The sequence below is a fragment of the Helicoverpa armigera genome, chromosome 11 (genome assembly GCF_030705265.1).
Source record: "Helicoverpa armigera isolate CAAS_96S chromosome 11, ASM3070526v1, whole genome shotgun sequence".
NCBI classification, from domain to species: domain Eukaryota; kingdom Metazoa; phylum Arthropoda; class Insecta; order Lepidoptera; family Noctuidae; genus Helicoverpa; species Helicoverpa armigera.
This window is the reverse complement of record NC_087130.1, coordinates 1,362,007-1,384,030: the sequence shown is the minus strand read 5'-3', so window position 1 is coordinate 1,384,030 and position 22,024 is coordinate 1,362,007. Positions and strand designations below refer to the sequence as shown.

The 22,024-nt window shown below is 35.2% G+C and overlaps 2 protein-coding genes across 2 annotated transcripts in view; one reads left to right on the top strand and one right to left on the bottom strand.

The window, feature by feature from the left end:
* The window catches only part of LOC110373700 (pre-mRNA-splicing factor ATP-dependent RNA helicase PRP16), a 108,093-nt gene extending 102,317 nt beyond the window's left edge, over nucleotides 1-5,776 (bottom strand). The window contains exons 1-9 of the mRNA XM_064036750.1: nucleotides 5,278-5,776; nucleotides 4,612-4,911; nucleotides 4,126-4,335; nucleotides 3,604-3,698; nucleotides 2,972-3,174; nucleotides 2,506-2,604; nucleotides 1,823-1,952; nucleotides 587-676; nucleotides 281-418 (exon numbers count right to left, since the gene is read on the bottom strand). Coding sequence (XP_063892820.1) covers nucleotides 281-418; nucleotides 587-676; nucleotides 1,823-1,952; nucleotides 2,506-2,604; nucleotides 2,972-3,174; nucleotides 3,604-3,698; nucleotides 4,126-4,335; nucleotides 4,612-4,911; nucleotides 5,278-5,609 — 1,597 coding nt within the window. The 5' untranslated portion in view covers nucleotides 5,610-5,776. The remainder of the gene's footprint in view (nucleotides 1-280; nucleotides 419-586; nucleotides 677-1,822; nucleotides 1,953-2,505; nucleotides 2,605-2,971; nucleotides 3,175-3,603; nucleotides 3,699-4,125; nucleotides 4,336-4,611; nucleotides 4,912-5,277) is intronic.
* Nucleotides 5,777-7,013: 1,237 nt separating this feature from the next.
* LOC110373694 (adenylate cyclase type 2) overlaps nucleotides 7,014-22,024 on the top strand; it is a 217,996-nt gene continuing 202,985 nt past the window's right edge. The window contains exon 1 of the mRNA XM_064036823.1: nucleotides 7,014-7,353. Coding sequence (XP_063892893.1) covers nucleotides 7,305-7,353 — 49 coding nt within the window. The 5' untranslated portion in view covers nucleotides 7,014-7,304. The remainder of the gene's footprint in view (nucleotides 7,354-22,024) is intronic.

Genomic DNA, 22,024 nt, shown 5'->3' with positions numbered 1-22,024 from the left:
AAAAATTACCGAATGGATTTTTATGAAGCTAGGCAGCAATAATCAGGTATTATTTTACGGATATCTATGAAATAAAATTTTAGAAAAAATATGTACTTAGCGTTAATTCTCAGGGGCTGAGGAGGTCAGATAGGGTAGTCGCTCCTTGTAAAACACTGGTACTCAGCTACATCCGATTAGACTGGAAGCCGACCCCAGCGTAGTTGGGAAAAGGCTCGGGAGATGAATATTCCTCCCTGATATTTTAGCCAGTAACATAGCGAGGATAGTAAGTACTTACCAACAATAATGACAACGCTATTTTCTCTAATAACTTGAAGTAATTCTTCTCTGACAGCAAACACAGGTAAGAACCGCCTCTGTTCAGATATTGTCATCTTCTTCACAAAGTCTGACTTCGATTCCACTTCTTGAGGTTCTGAAAAGTCAAGTGAAAATATTTGTTTTACCACAGCATAGACTTGAGTAATAAATTACTGTTTTTTTATGAAAATAAAATCTTCGAAGGTTAAACATAATAAACACAACAACAACAGGTTATAGTAAAAATATGCTGATGTTAAAATTGGGTTTGACTTTAACTTACGATTATCCATGTGCTCAGCATATTTGTAAGCATCTTTAGTTGGTCCATCCTCCATCTCTTCTTCTTTCTTCTGTATGCCCATTATATTACCTAGAATAGATCAAAATGAAAATATTAATATTTTTGTTAGACGTTTTAAGAGAAGGGAGAGCTCGAAGCTAAGTCAAAACTTCATAAGGTTATGCAACGCTTGGCGCGGTCAGTCCGTGAATGGGTGACCATCTTGTCATAACGAGTTCTTCTGTGTTTCGGAAAGCACAAATAAACTGTAGGTTGTTTTGACAACTAAGAATGGCTAATACCTCTTACTTACTCTTAAAAAGAAGAATAACGTTTTGTCCCTTTTTCTCTCCACAATAAATAAGTTCCAAAATAGTTGTACAAAGACATATCGATTTATATATTAAACTAGCTGTTGCCCGCGACTTCGTCTGCGTGAGCAATATAGAATTTCCAATTTCGTTTATTTAATCATTTATTGCTCAACCCCCGTAGGTGATAGCGTGATAATATATAGCCTGTGTTGAACCGGCCCCCAGGCAATAGTCATGCAAAATTTGATTTAAATCCATGCAGTATTTTTTAAGTTTATCCGGGACAAACAGACATACAGACAAAAATTCTAAAAACTACATATTTGGGTTCAGAATCGATTATGGATCACCCCCCAAGTATTCTTTTAAAAAAATATTCAATGTACAGTTTTGACTTTCCTATCATTTTATTATATGTATAGATGGGGGTTGAATTAATCAAAATCGTATTTAAGCGAACGTCATCATAAAATTCTGATTCGTCATCAGGACTTCTTCATAAAATCTAAGAAGATGTATACAAACTTTCATCCCCTATTTTATCCCCTTAGGGATGGAATTTATCAAAATCCTTTCTTAAGGGTTGCCTACGCCATAGTAGCTTTATGCATGCAAAGTCTCAGTCCGATCGGTTTAAAATTGACAAAGTTTCATACAAACTTTCATCCCCTATTTTATCCCCTTGGGGGTAGAATTGATCAAAATCCTTTCTTAGCGGATGCCTACGTCATAACATCTACCTGCATGCCAAATTTCAGCCCGATCCGTCCAGTGGTTTCAGCTGTGCGTTGATAGATCACTATGTCAGTCAGTCAGTCAGTCAGTCAGTCACCTTTGAGTTTTATATATTTAGATAGATTTTGATTGATGATTTTAATTGAAATTATTTATCTTAGGGGCCTATAATATAATTAATTCATACCGATCTTAGTTCCCTCTAACTTCCAGTGTTTTTTCTGCGCTTTTCTGCGTTCCTTCTGCTCTCTGAATGCTTTAACTAGCGCAGAACCTTTGCGGGCGTTCATTGCCATATCTGAAGTTGGATCTTTTACCTGAAAGGACAAAAAACAATCGATTAGTTTCATTTTTTTAAAATCGATACAAAGTAATAATTTTATTTTAATATTTATCAGTACTCGCTAGATATCACTATATTCAATCACATTTCATGACATCCTTATTAATAGGTACCTACGGATCAAAATGTGAAGTTTGTTTCATTGAGTAGCGCTATCACGCTAATACTGCTGAATTTACTGAGTACAAATTTGATATAAGGCAGTATCCCAGAGAAATTCATAGGTTCCTTTTTTATCCAGGTGCAAAAAGTAGTATCTGCGAGACCCACAGATAATATTTATTAACAATCGGGACGAAACACGATACGATACTATGTACAAAGGTGCGATACCCATTTTCATTATACGAAGTTTAACCCCGTGTGCGCGGATCTTGATTTTCTATTGTTCCCTAATTAGCGGCATTCAAACAGTTATTTCCCATTGTTTATAAATATGTGTACGAATTGTGAGTTTAAAAACCCCTATAAATACATAAATAAACCCCATAAGAAGGGAACAATATAATGTTATAAAAAATACTCACAGGTATGACAGGTTCGGGCTGCTTGGTGAAGACGATGCGACCGTCGAGGAATGGCGGCACTATGTTGTGTACTAACAAATGTACTCGGTCTACGTTCTCCTGGAAATTGTTAGAGGAAGAATTAAGAGGATGTAATATAGGGTATTATTTCATTGGGTTCTTATGGCTACAAATACGTTGAAAGTAAATAACTTAGAATTATGATAATATGCCACGAATTATGTTCCATTTTGAATCTGACAAGAATAAAGGTACAGTTTTCGCCTAACTCCGCTATAGTTTTAAATGATGTTTACGTAGTGTCTTTGCGTAACGCCAAAAAGTTTGACGCTATATAGTGGTTGGTGCTTCAATAGACACAATATTCAACTTATTATCTTGTGCAAGATCCATCCTAAACAAAACATTGAAAAAATTACTTATTAAAATTGTAAAAAAAAAATAACCAGTCATTAAGAATACCAACCTCATCCAAATCATTATTAACATTAATAGCATGGACAACACCACTGGTGAGCATCCTATTCCTCTCCCACAGCTCATTGTCCTTGTCTATCTGTTGTCTCTGGGCGGAAACTTTGCGGTTGCGCCTCTTTTCTATCTGTTCCTCTTTGCGAGACACGTACTCCGCTGATGTGCCCGCGAAGGGATCCGATTCGTCGGCTTCACCTGTAAGTCACAAATTAATAAAAATAATAAAAATTTTCAAAACAGGGTCGATTTTCCATTTTCCATACATTTTTTGGTCGATTTTTCACTCGCCATATATTTTTTATCTAAAGAAGATGCTTGAAACGTTTGGCAGCTTCTGTATAGAAAATATATACCTATATTATATAATTATATATACTATATTTATAATTATATACTGAAATATTATGTTAACCTGCCACATTTATTCCTCTGGATAAAATTTAGAGATATTTGAAAATCGGCTCTAAATTAATCAAATCTTCAGTTTATGGAGACAGCATTTTACAAAACAGGCATACATTGTTTTATAGTCTTTTTATCAGGGTGATCTCGGAAAGCAGTAATATTAATTGAACAGATGGCAGATGTAACAAACAAACTTTGAAATTACACTTATCTATTTACCTTCACCCATATTATACCAAGCTCGATCTAGTTTCTTTTCAGCCTCTTCCCAATCTGAATCGTCAATATCAGCACCACGACGCGAACTAGCAAATCTGTAAATATACATCTTAGTTTTAAAGCAGAAAGCTTTAAAAAATGTTACTAGTGAGATGACGGCAGATAGAAGAAAACATGCTGCGCCGTCGCGCCAGGCCTAAATAAAATTGGGATAAGGGCAGGAGTATGATAACATCTTAGTACCTATTAATGACATAGAATTTAATAGAGGAACTGAATTATGAAGGTCAGGATGGGTTTTTAAATGCTGCTTTAAATGCTTCTTTTATTATTGCACATGTTGTGCAATAATCCTAAAATACTTTTAAGATATTGTGCAATATCTATTGAACCAATTTGAAAAATTCTGGCCCTACTGGCAGTAAGCTCACCATGAAGAAGCTCACCATGGACGCTGGTAAAAACACAGGAAAACGGCTAGCATTATAAATTGTGCAATAATACATAATTTATATTACTTACTTATGTGGTGTAGCTCTTGGCGTATTCTCATACGGTCGTCCCTTATAATCCCTCATCGGCTTGCCATACCGATCACTTCTCTGTGACCGATCACCACCACCATCTTTAGTCAGTGGCGTTGGGAAGTCCCAACTGGACTTGCGGAGAGGTGCCTTGTCATCATCATCATCATCCCAGGGTGTCTTGTCAGTCGGTTTTAATACTTTCATGCTGAAAAATATTTAAGAAGTGTGAGAATATGGCGAAGATTTCCTAAACAAAATATCTTTAATTCAACAAAATATCTACAGTTCGTTTCTTGTAACTGTAGAAAATAAAATAGGAGTAAAATTATATGTATATTGAAAGGTAGGTAATCATTGGAGAAAAGATAACACAAATTAATTTCAGGGTTAATTAATATTAAGATTCTATTTGTCTTTCTATGTTTAACGAAACTGTAACAGTAGCTGTATTTGTGATAAATAAATAAAACAATTGCTATACCTGGGAGTCCTAGGCTCATCCTTAAACCTAGGTTCATAATAACTTCTTCTGGAACTTTCACCTCTTCTGTCACTATCCCTATCCCTTCTATCAGAGTCCCTACCGTCCCTCCGTCTATCCCTATCTCTGTCCCTTCTGTCATCCCTCCGATCATCCCTCCTGTCATCTCTTCTTCTGTCTCTGTCCCTCCTGTCGTACCGATGCCGGTAGTAACGGTCATCCTCATCATCTTTTGAACGTGATTTCTTTTCTTCTTGTGTGGAGTGGTGTACACCTTTTTCTTTCGCTTCTTTTTCCCTTCTGTAAATAACATTATTTTCACATAACTATTAAGATTAAGTTGAAGGATGAAATAAGAAGTTTATATTGAACTGATATTCACAAAAATGATCTTTCCCACAGAGCTGTCATAGTGACTTTCAACTTGATATTTGTCATTTTCTTTTCTGCTATATTTTAAAAGGGCCATTATTTCATAAGATAAAATACTTTTTGCATTTTTGGAATGATGTTAGTTGCTTATTATTGGAGAATTTAGGACAATAATCTAATAAGATATGGATTTGGAAAAATGCTGTACAAGTGTAGATTGAAGTAATAAGTACAACTTTTATAGTTGTGAACAAAAGTTCCAAGTTTTAGTCATTTATAACAAAGTTTTCTTACTTCTGTAACCGCTCCAGCATGCGTTCCCGCGCTTGCTCCGATATACCACCGGTATAAGTAGGAGTTTCTTCATTATGCTTCCTATATTTACGTTCTTTCGATCCACTGGCATCAGTTTTGTTATCCTCCACTTCATCATCATTATTGTCGTCTTGAAATGATATCAGCCGGTTTTGCTTGCGTTTAGCGGCCGCCAGTTTATCAAGACCAAGCAACGAAGGCTTGGCGAACTGAAACTCCCCCGGAGGTTCCTTCTTTTTGATGATTAAGCCACCCGGGGCATCACCAGAAGATCCCGCCAAACGATGCAAGTTTTCATCGTCTTCCGACATAGTGATAGCACTAACCACTCACTAACACTTAATACTAAAGTTAAACTACTGATTTTTGAGCACTTTTTATGTTCTTTACAGGTTATTCTACGAAAAATAAATTACAAAAACATTGTGTTCACTGGTATGACAACTTCTTTGACATTAGTTCGAACACACATGACAAAACTTTGACAGTGACATTTGAACAATGTTGCCAGTTTGTTACGTTTAACGTTGCAATGGCGTTCCGTTTTATCCTTGAATTTATTTAGTGAATTTAGAATCTGTTTACAAGATTCAATATTTCTCAATAACATAAATCCTTATCTAATTTATGTTAAACCAATTACTGCAAAAAGCCCAGCTGTATCACTAGTAGTAGATTTACCATCTCACTAACCAACTACTCTATTCTTTTAACTGTTTAGCGATGGCGTTAGCGCTAGTGATAGCGATAGCTTTAGTGATAAGGATATCGGTAGGCATAATATTGGGACCTGATTTTTCAAACACATCTTACGGAATTGCCCAAAACATTTTTTAAGGGCTAGATCCGCCCTTGTGTGACATTTTGTTTGTCCTTAGGTATACCTTATACAATCCTTACGCATTTAACGCATTTAAATTGGGCATTTCAAAAAAGATAACAAACTATGCTTTTTTTCAAGTCATGTTTAATTTTATTACTGCAAATATCAAAATAATCGCACTAGCAAACCATTTGTGACGGCCAGCGGTACATAACGTACAATATTCACGATCTCCAAGCACATTTTTTATGTCGTATGTATCGAGATTAAGGAAAGGCGAGTTGCAAGCGAACACGTTCATTCATTAAATATTTCTCAGCCGCTAGAAATACGACTCGGTAAAGGATTTATGTTGGAACTGTTTCTTGGTGGCGGGTGGCGTTGCTTCTCCCAAGGGATGTCATCTTAGGTAATATGAATAAGTAGGCAGGCTTGCATGGCTAGTTAAGTTATAGTTAGACAGTATGCCTGGCCTATATAATTTAGGTAAACGAGGCAAGTAGGAAGAGAAGATTTTAGATAAAAAAGAATGTATACTGCATTTTAAAGGTTCGGGACAGGAACAAGTACGGGTGTAAAAAGGCGTTTGAATTGATATAGGTAAGTACTTAGAACGTTTATCCAGAGAGCCACCGAGTACCTACGTGGCTACGATCCATCTATTACAAAACTCCCAGTTCAAATGTGAGGAAATGAATCGCAAGGTCAGGACTTTAAACTTGAGGACGCTTTAGTATCTAACTAACGAGACCTTGACACCAGATTGAGGAAGTCTTAACATCTAAAAACCTTATGAGAAAAACTAATAGGTGCAATAATAACATACGAAAGTAGGTATTTCCTACAAATTGTTCGAGCATATAAATCTTTCAATTTGTTCACAACAACCAAAATAGAACAGTTTGTGATCATCTCTCGTGGCATCTAGACGTGTGTAGCAAGACTAAAAAAATCGCGAACTGGCGCGAAAGTTTTTAGCAAGTTATTTTTTTAAATTAATTGTGCAATTGTTGATGAATCTGTTTTTGTGTTCAGCCTAAGTGTGTTATACTCTTTTGATGTTAAAATTATTATCGTGTATTTTGTGAAGCAATGTGAGAGAAGGACGATAGGCGGTAAATTACATGTGACAAGTTTATTTTAAAATTGCTCTGGTTTTTGTGCGAAATTGTGTTTATTTATTATGGCTGATGTGGAAAATACCGGCGGGAAAGAGGTTATTAAAGAAGAAGGTGAGCGTTCAATCTTTATGATACTGATTTCGACGATTAGAAATAAAATTAAAATGACCTAAAAATAAATTCACAATCTGCTTTAGATTGTATCTTAAAGACACAATTAGTGTCTTTTTCTAGCAGTTCTTGATGAAGTTTTATCAGTTTCATTATAGTTAAGTAGCTAAGAATTATTTAGGTAAAGTTGCATTGCGTCTTCTTACCTTAATACGCACTACATCGCACATTTTGTACCTAATTTGTACCTACATCATTAAAAGTGTTATTGAGTAAGTACCTATTAGCCCTATAATAAAATGACGCTTAAATATTCGAGGAAATCAGTACACAAGCTTTCAGTTACCATAATTTACGTCATATGAGTGTGTTTACTGTTCTTATCTTACATTGAACAACTACCTATTATGATTCACATTAGTAGGTAGTAATTTCACGTTTTTGTGGTTTTCGACCTGCCTATAATTTGTTTTATATGAAAGAATATACATTCAATAATACTGATTGGTTGGTAGTAAATTGCTAAGTAGGTACTTACCTATAATAAAATATTTATTACTTGTAATATTAGTGTAACCTACACTTCAAGATTTTATTTTTTGTTTGGTGGTAAACAACAATTCCTTACTCCGTGGTTTTAATTTAACATTGCATATGTTATGGACCAAGTGATAAATTGGGCAGTATACATAATGCCCGGTCATTATGAATAATGCCCAATATGAGAGTGCAATTTGATAATAATTATTCAAACAATTAAATTGACCGGGCCCTATACATATTGCCCGTGACCTTTTGGGCAAAGTAATACAAATACATTTAATTTCATTTTTTTATTGTTATTGACATTTAACTTAAAATAAACAAAATTCAACATGCAACATGTAGCAAGCATGGCTTCTGTCACGGCTCCGGCGCTGCGGGGCTCCGGCGGTCCCATGCGAGCTTATCGTCGCAGATGGTTTTCACGCTCACCACCGCAGCTTCGGCTTTCTGGCCGGCTCTGCCGGCCAGCTTCAGCCGCGGCGGCGAGCTGAACTACCTGCGCCTCAGCTCGCAGGCCGCCTCGCCCCTCCGCGCCTACGCGGTTTTGAATTGCACTCTAGGGGTAGGGCAGACAAGACTACGTGGAGTCGGTTTTGCAGCGATTCGTTTTCGTCACTAAGTTCAGTTTTTAATACAATGTTTTGAATCCAAATTAAATTCTACCATAAAAAAAACGAGCCAAGAAAAATGAGATCAAGAAAAACGAGGCCGAGTTAGTAAATTAGATGACAATTGTCCAATTAATCATTTTGTGGCTAGACATAGAATTTCCCATTTAAATAGAACATATAATTTAAAACAATAATCATAAAATATGTAGCAAGTAACAGGATTTATTTATTAGAACAACTGCCACCCTCGCACCGCATAAAATATAGCTTTATTATCAAATTGCCGAACTATCATGTAGCAATGTAATAATGCCCGTGCAATGTGATAAATAATGAAGTTAAGATAGTTATTAATCACTTGGCCCGATAAAGCTAGACATTATTCATAATGCTCGGGCATTATAAATAATGCCCGAATTAATCACATGGTCCATAACACATATACTATGAACATGAGGCATAATAAATACTTTCAGGCTTCGTATTTATTTGTAAAGAGGAACTGTCAACATAGTACCTATTGTCCCGGAAGACTTTTAAATTTACATTACTTACCTATTTATTCAGACCCGGATTCGAATAATATTGGTACCTACCTGATCTGAGATAACAAGAACACAGAAAACAGGTAAAACTAAATGTTAATCCTATTACTTAACAGAACTTAACAAATGAATACATAACAGATTATGAATGAGCCTATTTGAATATTTAACTATGGCAACATTACCGCGGATCTTAATTTGAATTTAACTGGCGGCGGGAACGAATCAATGGCTCAATTGTTTGAGACCGGGATAACTTTATCCCGAATAATAAATACCAAGAACAGTAAATTGGATAAGTATTTAGATAAGGGAACGATCTTAATAATCTAACTTAATTTATTTTGTTTTCGATTTTGCACACTTCGTTATTTTCTAGGTTGTTTATGTTTTAGTAATTGAAAAGTAGGCCAGTAATCCATCCAAAAACCATTATTTTAATAAGTGGCGTAGAGATGTTTTATCCCAGGTAAGCAGGTGAGCCATATTTTAGGGGTATTTATAGCCATAAATCTACAAATACTTCGTCTTAGTGTGAATATGCGAATCAGTGAATTGAACGAAAGCCTACACTTACAATGACAATGGGAATGTACACATGAGATCAAAAAAACATCCGTATCAGGAAAATTCTGACTGAAGTTTTGTTTTGGCGCCAATCCCCGTTATTGCGCTAACTTCTTCTATAAATAAAATATCGGTAGTAGTTACTTCTTTACTATAAACTTACGGTGAGTTGGACCATTCAACTACATATTACGATAACAGAACAATTTGCAGCTGTCATATCGCTGATTTGACCAAAGGTTTGCAAGTATACGGCTAGCAGGGTTTTGGGTATCATCCTACCGGTTAGTTAGAGGAAAATGGTGCAACTCACCTCAGTTCACCGACATAAACGTGCGTTTTACTTTGAAAAGTGAACGTGAAAATTCAAAGTAAACCGTAGTTTTAAGAAAACTGACGTTTCAGTTGTCGATGCACTTGCCCTTGGTAGCTAATTTTACAGCTGAAACTTTGATCTTAAGGTCAGGAAACTTAGATTAGAGACTACATCAGTTGAAGTTTATAAAGAAGAGGTTTAGCTATGCAAGGGCATTGACTGTCTATTTAAACCGGGTTCAAGTGATATGCGACCTCTAACTCTTTCCTAATAACGAGATTAGATGAAGTGTGATTGAAGATACTCCATGTTTATTATATTAAAGTTTGTATGATTTAGGTAAGTACTTATTTTAACTTGTGAAGTTTCTGAATTGGAGTTGACTATTATTCGCAAGTGGGTAATCTCATATTTAGTGTAGGTGTTTGATGAACACACACCTTGTATAATTTATATTCAGATGCATACAAGAGTAGTTTTCTTGTGATTACTTCTAAGAAATAACAGTAAAATTAGGTGCCTCATCTAAACATAGGTACCTACATCAAAATTATTTAGCTCCGGTATTTACCGGACGGCAAAAAATATTTAGCTATTCATTCTATATTGACCTGCGTCATCGATGACAACGTCTGAAGTTGTTATAGATAGGTATATAATTTATCTTGTCTTTCGAAATCGTTGAATTTAAAAAACCAGCTAAGAGCGAGTTGGACTCACGCACGAAGAGTTGCGTACCATTTTATATTCAGCGAGCAAAAAATCACGTTTGTTGTAAGAGAGTCCTCAGAAACAGTTTTGATTACTTTTTGTTATGGTGACCGACGGATGGACAGACGGATAGCAAAGTCTTAGTAATAGGATCCCGTTTTATCCTTTAGGGTATGGAACCCTAAAAATGTTTAAATATAAAAATGTTTACAGATCATTATGACTGAATTATGAAGTGATTTTCAGCTTGTTGACATATTGGTGAGGCCATTCACTGAACTTTTTGAGGTTGAAAACAAGTTTTATTGGAGGCCTTGATAGTTTTATTTGAAGATCACTGAATATTAAGGTTAGTTATTTAAAACAAAATATAGGAGGTGTCTTTATGGCTCAGAACTCTACTCTTATAAATGCAAAAATCTAAAACAATGGAACCAATTTAAATAGTTTAGAGATAGTTTAGAGCCTGAGAAAGGATTTCAACAGGTCACTTTATACCCGGTTCTGGAAAATGGTTTTCCCGGGACAAACCACAGACAACAGCTATTCATAAAACAGGTATACGTATAGGTACGTATTGTACTTTCTAATCACCAAACAAATCATTCTACATTTCAAACATAACATAAAATACTTAAAGACACACACATTTTTAGTATCTACACACTATAAACTCTTTGAAGCATGATAGGTAAACAAACAAAGATCAAAGGCATACAGGATGTGACTACGGCATTCACTTGGTTTATTTTGAAGCCACTTCATTTCATCGATAGGTCCTTGGTTACCTGTGTGCCTTCCTGTTTGCACTGAATAATTACGACCGGATAGCCTAAAGCTGGCTTTGTGTGGGACAATATGTTGCATAATTTTGGCATGTTGCTACATAAGAGCTTTTCAGCTGAAAGAATCCGAACAAAAAACGCCTTTATTTGCATCATTTCATTCCTGATTCATTTCGTCCCGATAATTAGATATACCTCTACAGAAGAGTGTGAGTTCATTCCTTCTGTGTATGAGAAGATGCCTGCGCTCTGTGGTGGTTCAGAAATGGAAGTTGATCGTGACGACATAATAGATATCTGGCGATAGACTGGTGAGATTGTTAGGTACTTGTGAGATATCGTCAGAAAGGAAGGCACGGAAGAAGACATACCTCATCGATGCCATGAGAAATTGAGAGGGACAGGAAGAAGGATCACAAAGATGGAACCTATCTGAATCTGATTTAATCTTCTAAATATTGAATACTCTCAGACGATACCCCGGAGACAACGATGCCCCTCTTTATACATTTAAGCTTAATTTTCTCATCATTTCTCGAGTGCAACAAGCCTTAATTACTGATCGGTAATTATAGTTTCCAAAGGTGAGTTTGAGTCAGGAATAGAACCTCGTAGGTAAATCTATTTTGGAAGTGCTGAAATGTTTTTTCCCACCTTCGAGTAGTCTGGACTGTTGATGGATTTGGTAAACTTCGTATCATCATTTGACGTAGTGCTGTTTTTCATAATTTCATGAACACTGTTTGTTTGATTTGTCGGCTAGCAAACTACAAGTTAGTATCGTGTTTACCATCGTATTTAATTTTTATATGTGACTATTTTCTTGTTTGTAAATACTTTCTTGTAATTTTTTCTTGTCTTAGGGTCCGTTCAGACAAACCGGCTTGGAGAGGAGAGAAAATTCTTAATACGTTGAAAATCGAGTACTTAGTATTTGTAGTAAGGTTTATTTTTGAAAGTGCACTGCTTTTGTCATTAAGATTGTTCGAAGGCGCTCGGTTCGACATAAAAAGAGGAGCCGACCGGCTCCGATCGCTTTCTTTTTCTCGGTCTTGCAGACGTTTGGCTCCGATTGCATGTTCTTTCAGCCGATCGGAGCTGATCGGAGCCGATTCCGGTCTGTGTGAACGGACCTTTAATCTAGACTTAAAGATGTGTGATAGGTTTTCCTAAACGCTTGTACACTGTTAGTAGCTATGTAGTCTATATAAATAATAGTATATTATGTTATAATTAACATGCTAATGACGTGAGACTCGACGCATCTGGCATTCTTTCACCCTTAATTAAGTACTGTTTAAAATGTTGTCTCTGTAAAATCTTCATTACACGTAAGTATTTTTAGGTTGGTAATCAGATTAAATGGGATTATTATGTAATGAGCAATTACTTTTGAAACTTCGATGGAAAGTTTCATTAGCCCACTGTTTCTGTCGTTTGATAAGGAAATTCCACATCGGGATGAAAAGTCTTATTCAGATTTATAAATATTTGGTTTTGGATTTGAAATCAATTTATCTACAACTAATGTTGTAAAGGTGAAGAGCTTGTTTGTTAGAACGCTAATCTCGGGAACAAACATTTTTTTTCAGTGTTAGATAGCCCAGTTGTAGGCTACACGGATGAAACCACTAGCGCAGGCTAGTAGTTTCTATCGTCAAAGCCAAATTCAATTTCACAATTCACTGAAACGTTGATTCTGAGCTTCTCCGAAGTATAATTTATTGTAGCAGATATATTAGGAGTATATAACCACTTCAATGTTAACACAGACAAACAAACCTTTATTTGTAGTAAGTTGTTAAATTCAATTAACTCTTTGATCAGCAAAAGGCAGGACGAAAGTGGTCAAACGAATTAATAGAGATAACCTTATTTTGAATTGACTTTATATTGAGAGAAAATACTGTAAGCTTTTAAATTTAAAATGTAAGCTTGTTTGGAAACATATTTTAGTATTTTGACAATATATCTTACCATACAAACCACAACAGTTCGTTTCTTTCGTTGAAATCTAATCTCTAGAACTTACCAGTCGAATTTGATTATCTTTTCCGTGGATTTATCCCACGACCACGGAGCCCAGCTCATGGCGATCTACGCGTGGGCTAACACCTACCTATACCAATATAATCTAACGTTAGACTAATTTCCGTCACAATGTGTCACAGTGTAATTCGGTGCCGCCATTTTACGTAAATTAATATGAATCTGGCACAAACCCAAACGTCACTATGATATATTGTAGTTACACCACTAGATATTCTGATATAATGAACTATTAATGTAGAATTGTAGACAATTAATGGATAATGTGTGTTTGTTTAGAATTTGGAATTCATAGACTTGGAAATTATGATGATTTCTATGTTGCAGCTGTTAGTAAGTTGATTTAATTCTAATGGGAAGAGAGATAATAACAGATTTGTTTAATGTTTAAAAAGTGTTAATGTTAGTTAAACAATCACCACATCAGAACTTTCAATGCTTCTTGTTGTTTTTATGTAAAAAGGGATTAAATTAATCCTTTGTTTTTCCATATATAATGAATATTTGTTTAAAGATAAAATCCAACCAATCCAATTATCTTCATCAATCCAGCTATCCCAATTTTAATTGGGGTCTGTGCAGCATGTTTTCTTCTTCTTAACTCTTCTATCTGCCGTCATCTCACAAGTAACATTCTTTCTATGTAAGTATTTTATGCAATATTGTCTAGATTTATCAACGTCCACCAATATTATGAACATTGTTCCTGGTATCTACTGCTTTTAGACAGCGGATATTTAAAAATACCGATAAAGTTACTTTGCGAGATATTTGCAGAATTTCCTCCAACATAAACTGCTTCCTTTAACTACGTCATTGGCTAACTAAATTCAGAAAATCTATTGATACATCGTTTATAGACTTATAGTGGAATGCATTCGCCTTGGAGATAACCGTGGCATTTTATATCTTGGTTATGGGTGTCTACACTTGATAGCAATTCATTCTGGTCAATTATTAAATCATTTTTTTTAAGGAAAACTTCTATTAATCAGAAAATGGAGACAAAGGGATACCTACAAAGCTATCCTAAAATGGTTGAAGTTCTGCAGTTCTTTAGTTAAACAGTCGGAAGTTATGATAATAAATTGTTATTAATTCATTTACTTACAATTTATTTAAACAGTCAAACAGTAGATTTCATACGCTTTTAGTATCCAAATTATGAGCTATTAAGATTTTTGTAACTGAAAACTGATGCGAATTTATGCTCTCGAATGTAATTTTCTTACGAAAATTTCGTGGCTACAAATGTAAGCAAATTAAACGGTTACGAGTAAATTGTTTGTTAATATTATTTTGATTACTATGTTATCTTTAAAAGTTTTAATTTTATGAGTTTGTTTCATTACATCAGTATTTGATGGTTGTATTTATTTAATTATTCGTTTAGACGTTATTAATTTACTATCTGACTTTTCTTTAGAAAAGTAGATTGTTTTCAATTAGCGATCGCAACTAAAATAAATATGTAAACACAATTAAGTGTCTTAATTTAATTAAATAGGTTCAAGAGTTGGGTCCTATCAGTAGGTAAATAGTGAAATTGAATCAATTTATCCAGTAAAATATTCACGATACTATTTCATTACAAACGATATGCCTAATTCTTGTTTTGCTTCACAAATAACTATTTTAAATCCCCTGACAGAATAATGTCATCACAAAATTTCTAGCAGCCAAGTCTGACACAAGAATTAATCCGCCATCTTGCTCCAATAAAATCCATATCATGACATTTTTTCACTGCAAATAACACGTATGTTTAAGAATAACATCGTTCCAAGTTCAAATCGTGGTGACATTTGGCGCTGCGCCAGCGCAACGCGTGGCGACTTCACGGGAATATACCGTATAAATGTTCGCGCTAAAAACTTTTATGTGTCCGTTATATACTTTTTTGATTACACGGTAATTTTGTACGGTGGTTATTTTTAGCGCGAAATAATCTAATACATACTTAGAAAAAAATTTACACCAGTCTAACCAAGGGGAGGGGAGGGCCTGGGCAACTGGGTTGAGAGGGTCAGATAGGGCAGTCACTCCTTGTAAAGCACTGGTACTCAGCTACATCCGGTTAGACTGAAAGCCGACCCCAACATAGTTGGGAAAAGGGCTCGGAAATTTTCTTGTAGTCTTAAAAAACTATAGAGAAAAGCTGATGCTGCAATAAAAATTTGCAAGTCAGCAAGATGTTAAAAGGTCTGGTTTTGCTGGCTACCCGGTGCAGCAATTTGCACTTTTACTGTGAACTTAAGTGGTTCATTAATGCTACCACATAATTACTGTCCAACTTGGTCTTGCTAAGTATGTTATAAAAAATATCAAATTCTTATTATTTAGGGAGTGTTAGCGTTTTGAGTTCATAAGCTGCACTGATTCTTTTGAGCCCTTTCGATAACATACAAGCATTACATAGATAAACAACATAAATTGTATTTTGTATCGATACGGGTAGTTAAACAACTTATGTAGGTATGTGTACAATGAGGAGCTTAGATTTTCGTAGTTTTCTACAAAATATATAACATAATTTTAGTACAAAATATTAAAGTAAAAACTACAATCATATAAGTTCAGTGTCCAGGGATCCATATTTCCTTTTTATATCCATGCGAATAGTTCAATTCAGATTATAAATTGGCTTGAAATCTCAAGGGTATCATATCGATATTTTATATTTAGGTATAAGTCCAATATCCACAGATATGAAAGTCTCATAATATTATCTAGGCTAGACAAAGGTACATCCATTATAGCTACGATAGAATTTGCTGCTTTGCAATACATTCATTATAAACATTATCACTGTCATTAACTTTGTTGGTTTGACGATCGTTGATATTAAAAATGTTTATACATTTAAAAATAAGTCAAAATAACATTTAAAAAATCTGTAGGTAATCTTTTTGCTTTGATAAATTTAAAGACAGCGGCCGCACACAAGATGGACTAAAGTCGCCAGGAATCAGTGGATGCGGATTGTTGGTGGGAAGACCAAAGTGGCGTAGCTTGGGAAAGGCGTTTGCCCACCAGTAGACGTCTTTCAGCTGAAACGACAAAAAGACGGATGAAAACGGCCAGTTGCAAGTGACTTGTTAGAGTAAAACCGCAAAAAATCTAAGTCCTATTTTATGAAGTTTACAAATTGTAGTAAGTAGGTATACATGGCAATCTGTTTGATCTTACAGCATCAAATCACATCTCTCGGTCCGAGGTCAGTTCATATTGCAAAGAATATAATATTATATGCATTATGCATTTTATGATATAGTTTCAACGATTTCTAAGACATGTTATGTTAGACTTTATTGGTCTGGGGAATAGAAGTTTGAAACTAAACTCTTTTGCAAAAAAAGCGGGCACCTATCCGAAATCTTAGTTTTAAGGGATTTACGTGTACTTAAAAGGGTTTTAATGATTTTAGTATGTTTCTAGCATCAAAAGTGTTAGCCGAGCATACGTGAGAGTGTATTCTAAATTTGAATTTTGTACAATTGCTAAGAAATTGGTTAAACCTTGTTTTGGACTAATTGCTGGCAGAAAGTTCGTCGGTGTTTCGAAAAGTTTTTGAAGTGATTTTCAGAAAAATGATAATGCATTTTTAATTAATGATTAATGTACTTTTTTGTTAGATCAAAACATTTTTGAAAAACTATGCGTATTTGATAAAATTTTCACCTGCTCTAAATGGGCTATATTGATGATTGATGGCAATGTTAAGAGTTTCGGTATTTTAGTGTAAAGCGTTCTATTGTTTAGATATTGTACCCACGTGTTTTAAAATATCGCTTTTTCATAAATAAACACTATTTAGAAGAGTATCAGTACTTTGAGCTGCGACAAAACCAATTTAAAGTAAGCAGTGCCGATCACAACTCGTCTCCTATCAGACTTTGACATTTTTAAAAGTCTTGAAATTCTACAAAATACAGAAAATAGTGCATAGACTGTGAGCACGAGGTCTTAAGGTCTCGTAATCACTGATTGTTAAACAACCTCGTCTCTTGGGAAACTCCGTAGACCTCTGAAGATCTATGAGTCTGAGCGTTCAAATAGCGTGTTTTCATCTCACGCACATTTTATTAAATAGACTTGCCTACAATGAGATTTTCTAGCATCTACAGCACTTTCTTGCTTAAATCATAACAATAATTGGCTAGCTGCTCATTTCTTAAGAACCATGCGTTTGGCCAATAATTTTGAATTCCTGACTCCCTTTCAGCTAAATCGTCGTTTAGTAACCCGATACCTATGGAGTTATCGAGAGCTTCAACGCGGCAATAATTTGACTTTTTAGATAGCTTTAACCCTACTCATCATTTTTCATGTGGTTAATTTTAACATTTATCACAAAATTTGGTATTTTTTAAATGTCAAAGTTCGATAAGAGACGAGTTGTGATCGGCACTGCTTACTTTAAATTGGTTTTGTCGCAGCCAAAGGTACTGATACTCTTCTAAATAGTGTTTATTTATGAAAAAGCGATATTTTAAAACACGTGGGTACAATATCTAAACAACAGAACGCTTTACACTAAAATACCGAAACTCTTAACATTGCCATCAATCATCAATATAGCCCATTTAGAGCAGGTGAAAATTTTATCAAATACGCATAGTTTTTCAAAAATGTTTTGATCTAACAAAAAAGTACATTAATCATTAATTAAAAATGCATTATCATTTTTCTGAAAATCACTTCAAAAACTTTTCGAAACACCGACGAACTTTCTGCCAGCAATTAGTCCAAAACAAGGTTTAACCAATTTCTTAGCAATTGTACAAAATTCAAATTTAGAATACACTCTCACGCATGCTTGGCTAACCCTTTTGATGCTAGAAACATACTACAATCATTAAAACCCTTTGAAATACACGTAAAGTCCTTAAAACTAAGATTTCGCATAGGTGCCCGTTTTTTTTGCAAAAGAGTGTATCATATTTGATAGCGGAATATTTTGAAGTTGAGAGTTTTGAATTTTATTCAAAGAAAGCGAAGAAATTGCTTTCTAAGTTTATGATGTTTTTATAACTGTACTTGCTTCCGCCCGCGGCTTCGCCCGCGTCAAGTTCGATTATATCGCTTTTCCAAGAGAACTCTTCAAAATTCCGGGATAAAATCTATCCTATGTTCTTTCTCAAGGTCAACTCTATCTCTGCACCAATTTTTATTAAAATCAGTTCAGTAGTTTAGATGTGAAAGCGTAACAGGTGGACAGACAGAGTTACTTTACACTACATGCATTACAATTTTGAGCAAAATACCATGTTTTTACTTCAAGAAGACGTTATGTACTATCATATTTAAGGCAGAAAACAAGATCAACAATGGAACTTACCATCGTTCTAACAACTTGCATTTACATATGAATGAAAGATTGAAGCTGTAACACATCCGTTTCCTCGTTAACTCGCTCAGAAATTGTTTTATGATTCGTACATAGTTTGAATGTCAAGACTCGTAGCAATTGTCTGAGTAATAGCGTGTAAACTTAGACAATTCAACCAACTGGAGAGTGCAGATGACACTGATATATCCTCAACTTTGTCAAAAGTAATAAAAGCACTGCTCATAATAGACAGCTGTAAATGTCGTGTGTGTACGTCACAGTGTAGATGAAAATGACTACGTCAAGAGACTCTTTCCCCGCATTTGTTTGGGGGAAACTCGCGGTATAATAACAGTTAGGAAACTGGGCCGATTGTGTGGGCCAGATTACCATGAGAAGAAAGTAATTAGGTAAATCGACCCATGAAATCCGGTAGACATTTTAATTTGGCAGTCTTTTTCACGTACAGATTTGTGGTCATGGCTATACCAATGAGTTAGATGCTCTATGAGTGTAAATATAGTGGTACGCAACACGTGTACAGTCGCAGCGTTTTCTTAAACGTTTGAGAATACGCATCAATTAGTGTTGACATTTAAATGATTAATTAGGTCTAGTTTGGCAAAGATTTTTGAAATGATCTGGTCTGGTTATAGATAGAAGAAGGTATTTCTGACTAGTCTAGGCTAACTAGCTTCTAGGCTTGTTGGGTTGGACGTAACTATTTCCAGAATATGTTAGAAAATATTTATTTTTAGGGTTTCGTACCCAAAGCTCCTCTGTCCGTCCGTCCGTCTGTCACTAGGCTGTATCTCATGAACCGTGATATTTAGAGAGTTGGAATTTTCATAGATGATGTATTTCTGTGTATGATGTAGACGGACGGACGGACAGAGGAGCGAAAACAATAGGGTCCCGTTTTACCCTTTGGGTACGGAACCCTAAAAATCAAAGCAATGCAAACTGAAAGTTTTTGTAGGGGAAACCACTAAGACGTTAAAAGAGGTTAAAAAAGTTAATGGTTAAAAAAGGCGTTCAGTTACCCATGCGTAGTTAACTACTTCATCACAATAATGTTAGTGAGCATACGAAACTATTTGACACAATATTTCCTGAAAACCACTGAAAGACATAAAAATAGATGTTATTTCAGTCACTTAGCACGTACCGCGACAAATTCCGCGTACCTACGCGTAGTATTTATTTGTTTACATGTTATGAACTTGTAAACTGTTCGTGTAATAATGTTAGTGAGCTTGTTGGGTTAACGGAATTACATATGTTTATGTCATTACATGTACCTATTGACAAAATGAATTTTCCGAATTTTTTTATAGGAACGACGTTATAACATAAAATTTTTCCAGAGTTTGTATATAGTTTTCTAGAATTTCAATGATAAAGGCTGTTCTCAATAATATATTTATCTATTGTTTTGCAAAATAGAGGTAGGGATTTGACTAGTAAGCAAATCAACAGATAGAATATTTGGAAGGGCTGTAATATGGATAAAATATATTGATAAGTAGCTTACCCATTAACATCCCTGAATATATCTACCTTCATGTAACAAGTAGGTAACATGATGCAATTTTCTCATCCTTCACGTTATGTGCCATGCATCCCTGGAGACCCATTGCGACGAGACCAATTTATAAAAGGCAGTTTGGAACATTCGGCGGGTTTCAACGTATTCATGACACTTATATTTTCATTGTGTATAGATATATGTATGCAAATGTTGAGGATCAGCTAAGTATTTGGACCTATGTGTGGAGATGATCTTTAGTACGAGTGTAAGGCATCGTTCAGACCAAACGTATTGTCGGCCGCTGACTGTGAGCGCGCGTTACGCAGTTTATTGCTTTTCCATATATATTGAAATTATCGTTCACACCGAACCGACTATACGTTGTTACGTCGTCTGTTGTAGCTGACTCTCAGTGGCCGATTATTTTACTACGCGACTATGCACGGCGGACGCGGATTGGCTACGCGGACGCAGTTGCCGAATAGCGCCGCTCCGCCGCGTACGCACCGCCGCGCCTCGGTACAGCACGTCGATAATTAGTGTCCCTTTTATATAAACTTAAACGTATTAAAAATAGTAACTCATTGAATGTTTTACTGTCATACGAAAATATTTCTTGAACTTATTTGGATAAAGTCTATATTCGAAATATAAAGTATGAAATTGACCAAGAAAACATCTCTTCAAATTTAAGGGATGTACCCACAATCACTTCTTTTTATTATTTTCGTCTTCCTCTAGAGCTTCGCAAATGGCAACTATCTGAATGCGCATCATTTAATTGAAATATCAGTAAAACGTCTGATTTGAAAAAAAATAATTATGCTAGTTCTATCGTTTATAAAATACTACGAACAACTTCAAATACTGAGCCCTTTTATGTGTAGAATAGTCAGCCGCTCAGCGTACGCATCTAGTGTGAACCTACAAGAGCCTATTCTTTTGTTCACACATGTAGCGCATCGTACGCTATAGCCTACTGTCGGCTTGGTGAGTACGCGTACTGCAGATGGAGTCGACGTTCACACTGGGGCAGACAGTGAGTATACTCACAGTCAGCGGCGGACAATACGTTTGGTGTGAACAATCCCTTAGGAGATAACGATAAATATGCAGCATGAACGGTTACTGTAACTCAAATGAAATTGGAATAGATGCAGAAATATTGTGACTGATGAGTTAAAGATTCAGTCTAATTTAAGTTTGTTTCTTTCTGAATAATGTAACTTTGCCCCGGGCTGCCGTTTTTTTTTCCTAATAGAAACGGCTAAGTTTAAGATCAAGTTTAGACAAATCAATGTATACAATCTATAGTTTAATTTCAAAATAGTTGAATGAAATATGCATTTAATTTCGTAGACCTAGGCGGTTGAACATATTAATTAGCCACTTTATAGACATTGAGATATTAACTGTAAGACGGCTGTCATCATAAATATATCTTACATATTACAGTGTCGGCCATTTAATTACAAGAAAGATTGCTTTGAATCCTCTGAAACGATGATATATTGAGAGATGAGTAAGAAAGTAATTCTATTGGTCTAGTGAAAGAGCTGGTTTATATGCACCTATGTGAAAAAGGATGATAATGGGTTATATGTATTTGGGTTGAAAAATGTATGATTATAGGCAACCCCAAAAGTCAATGACAAGATCCTTTCCAAAAACGCCAGAA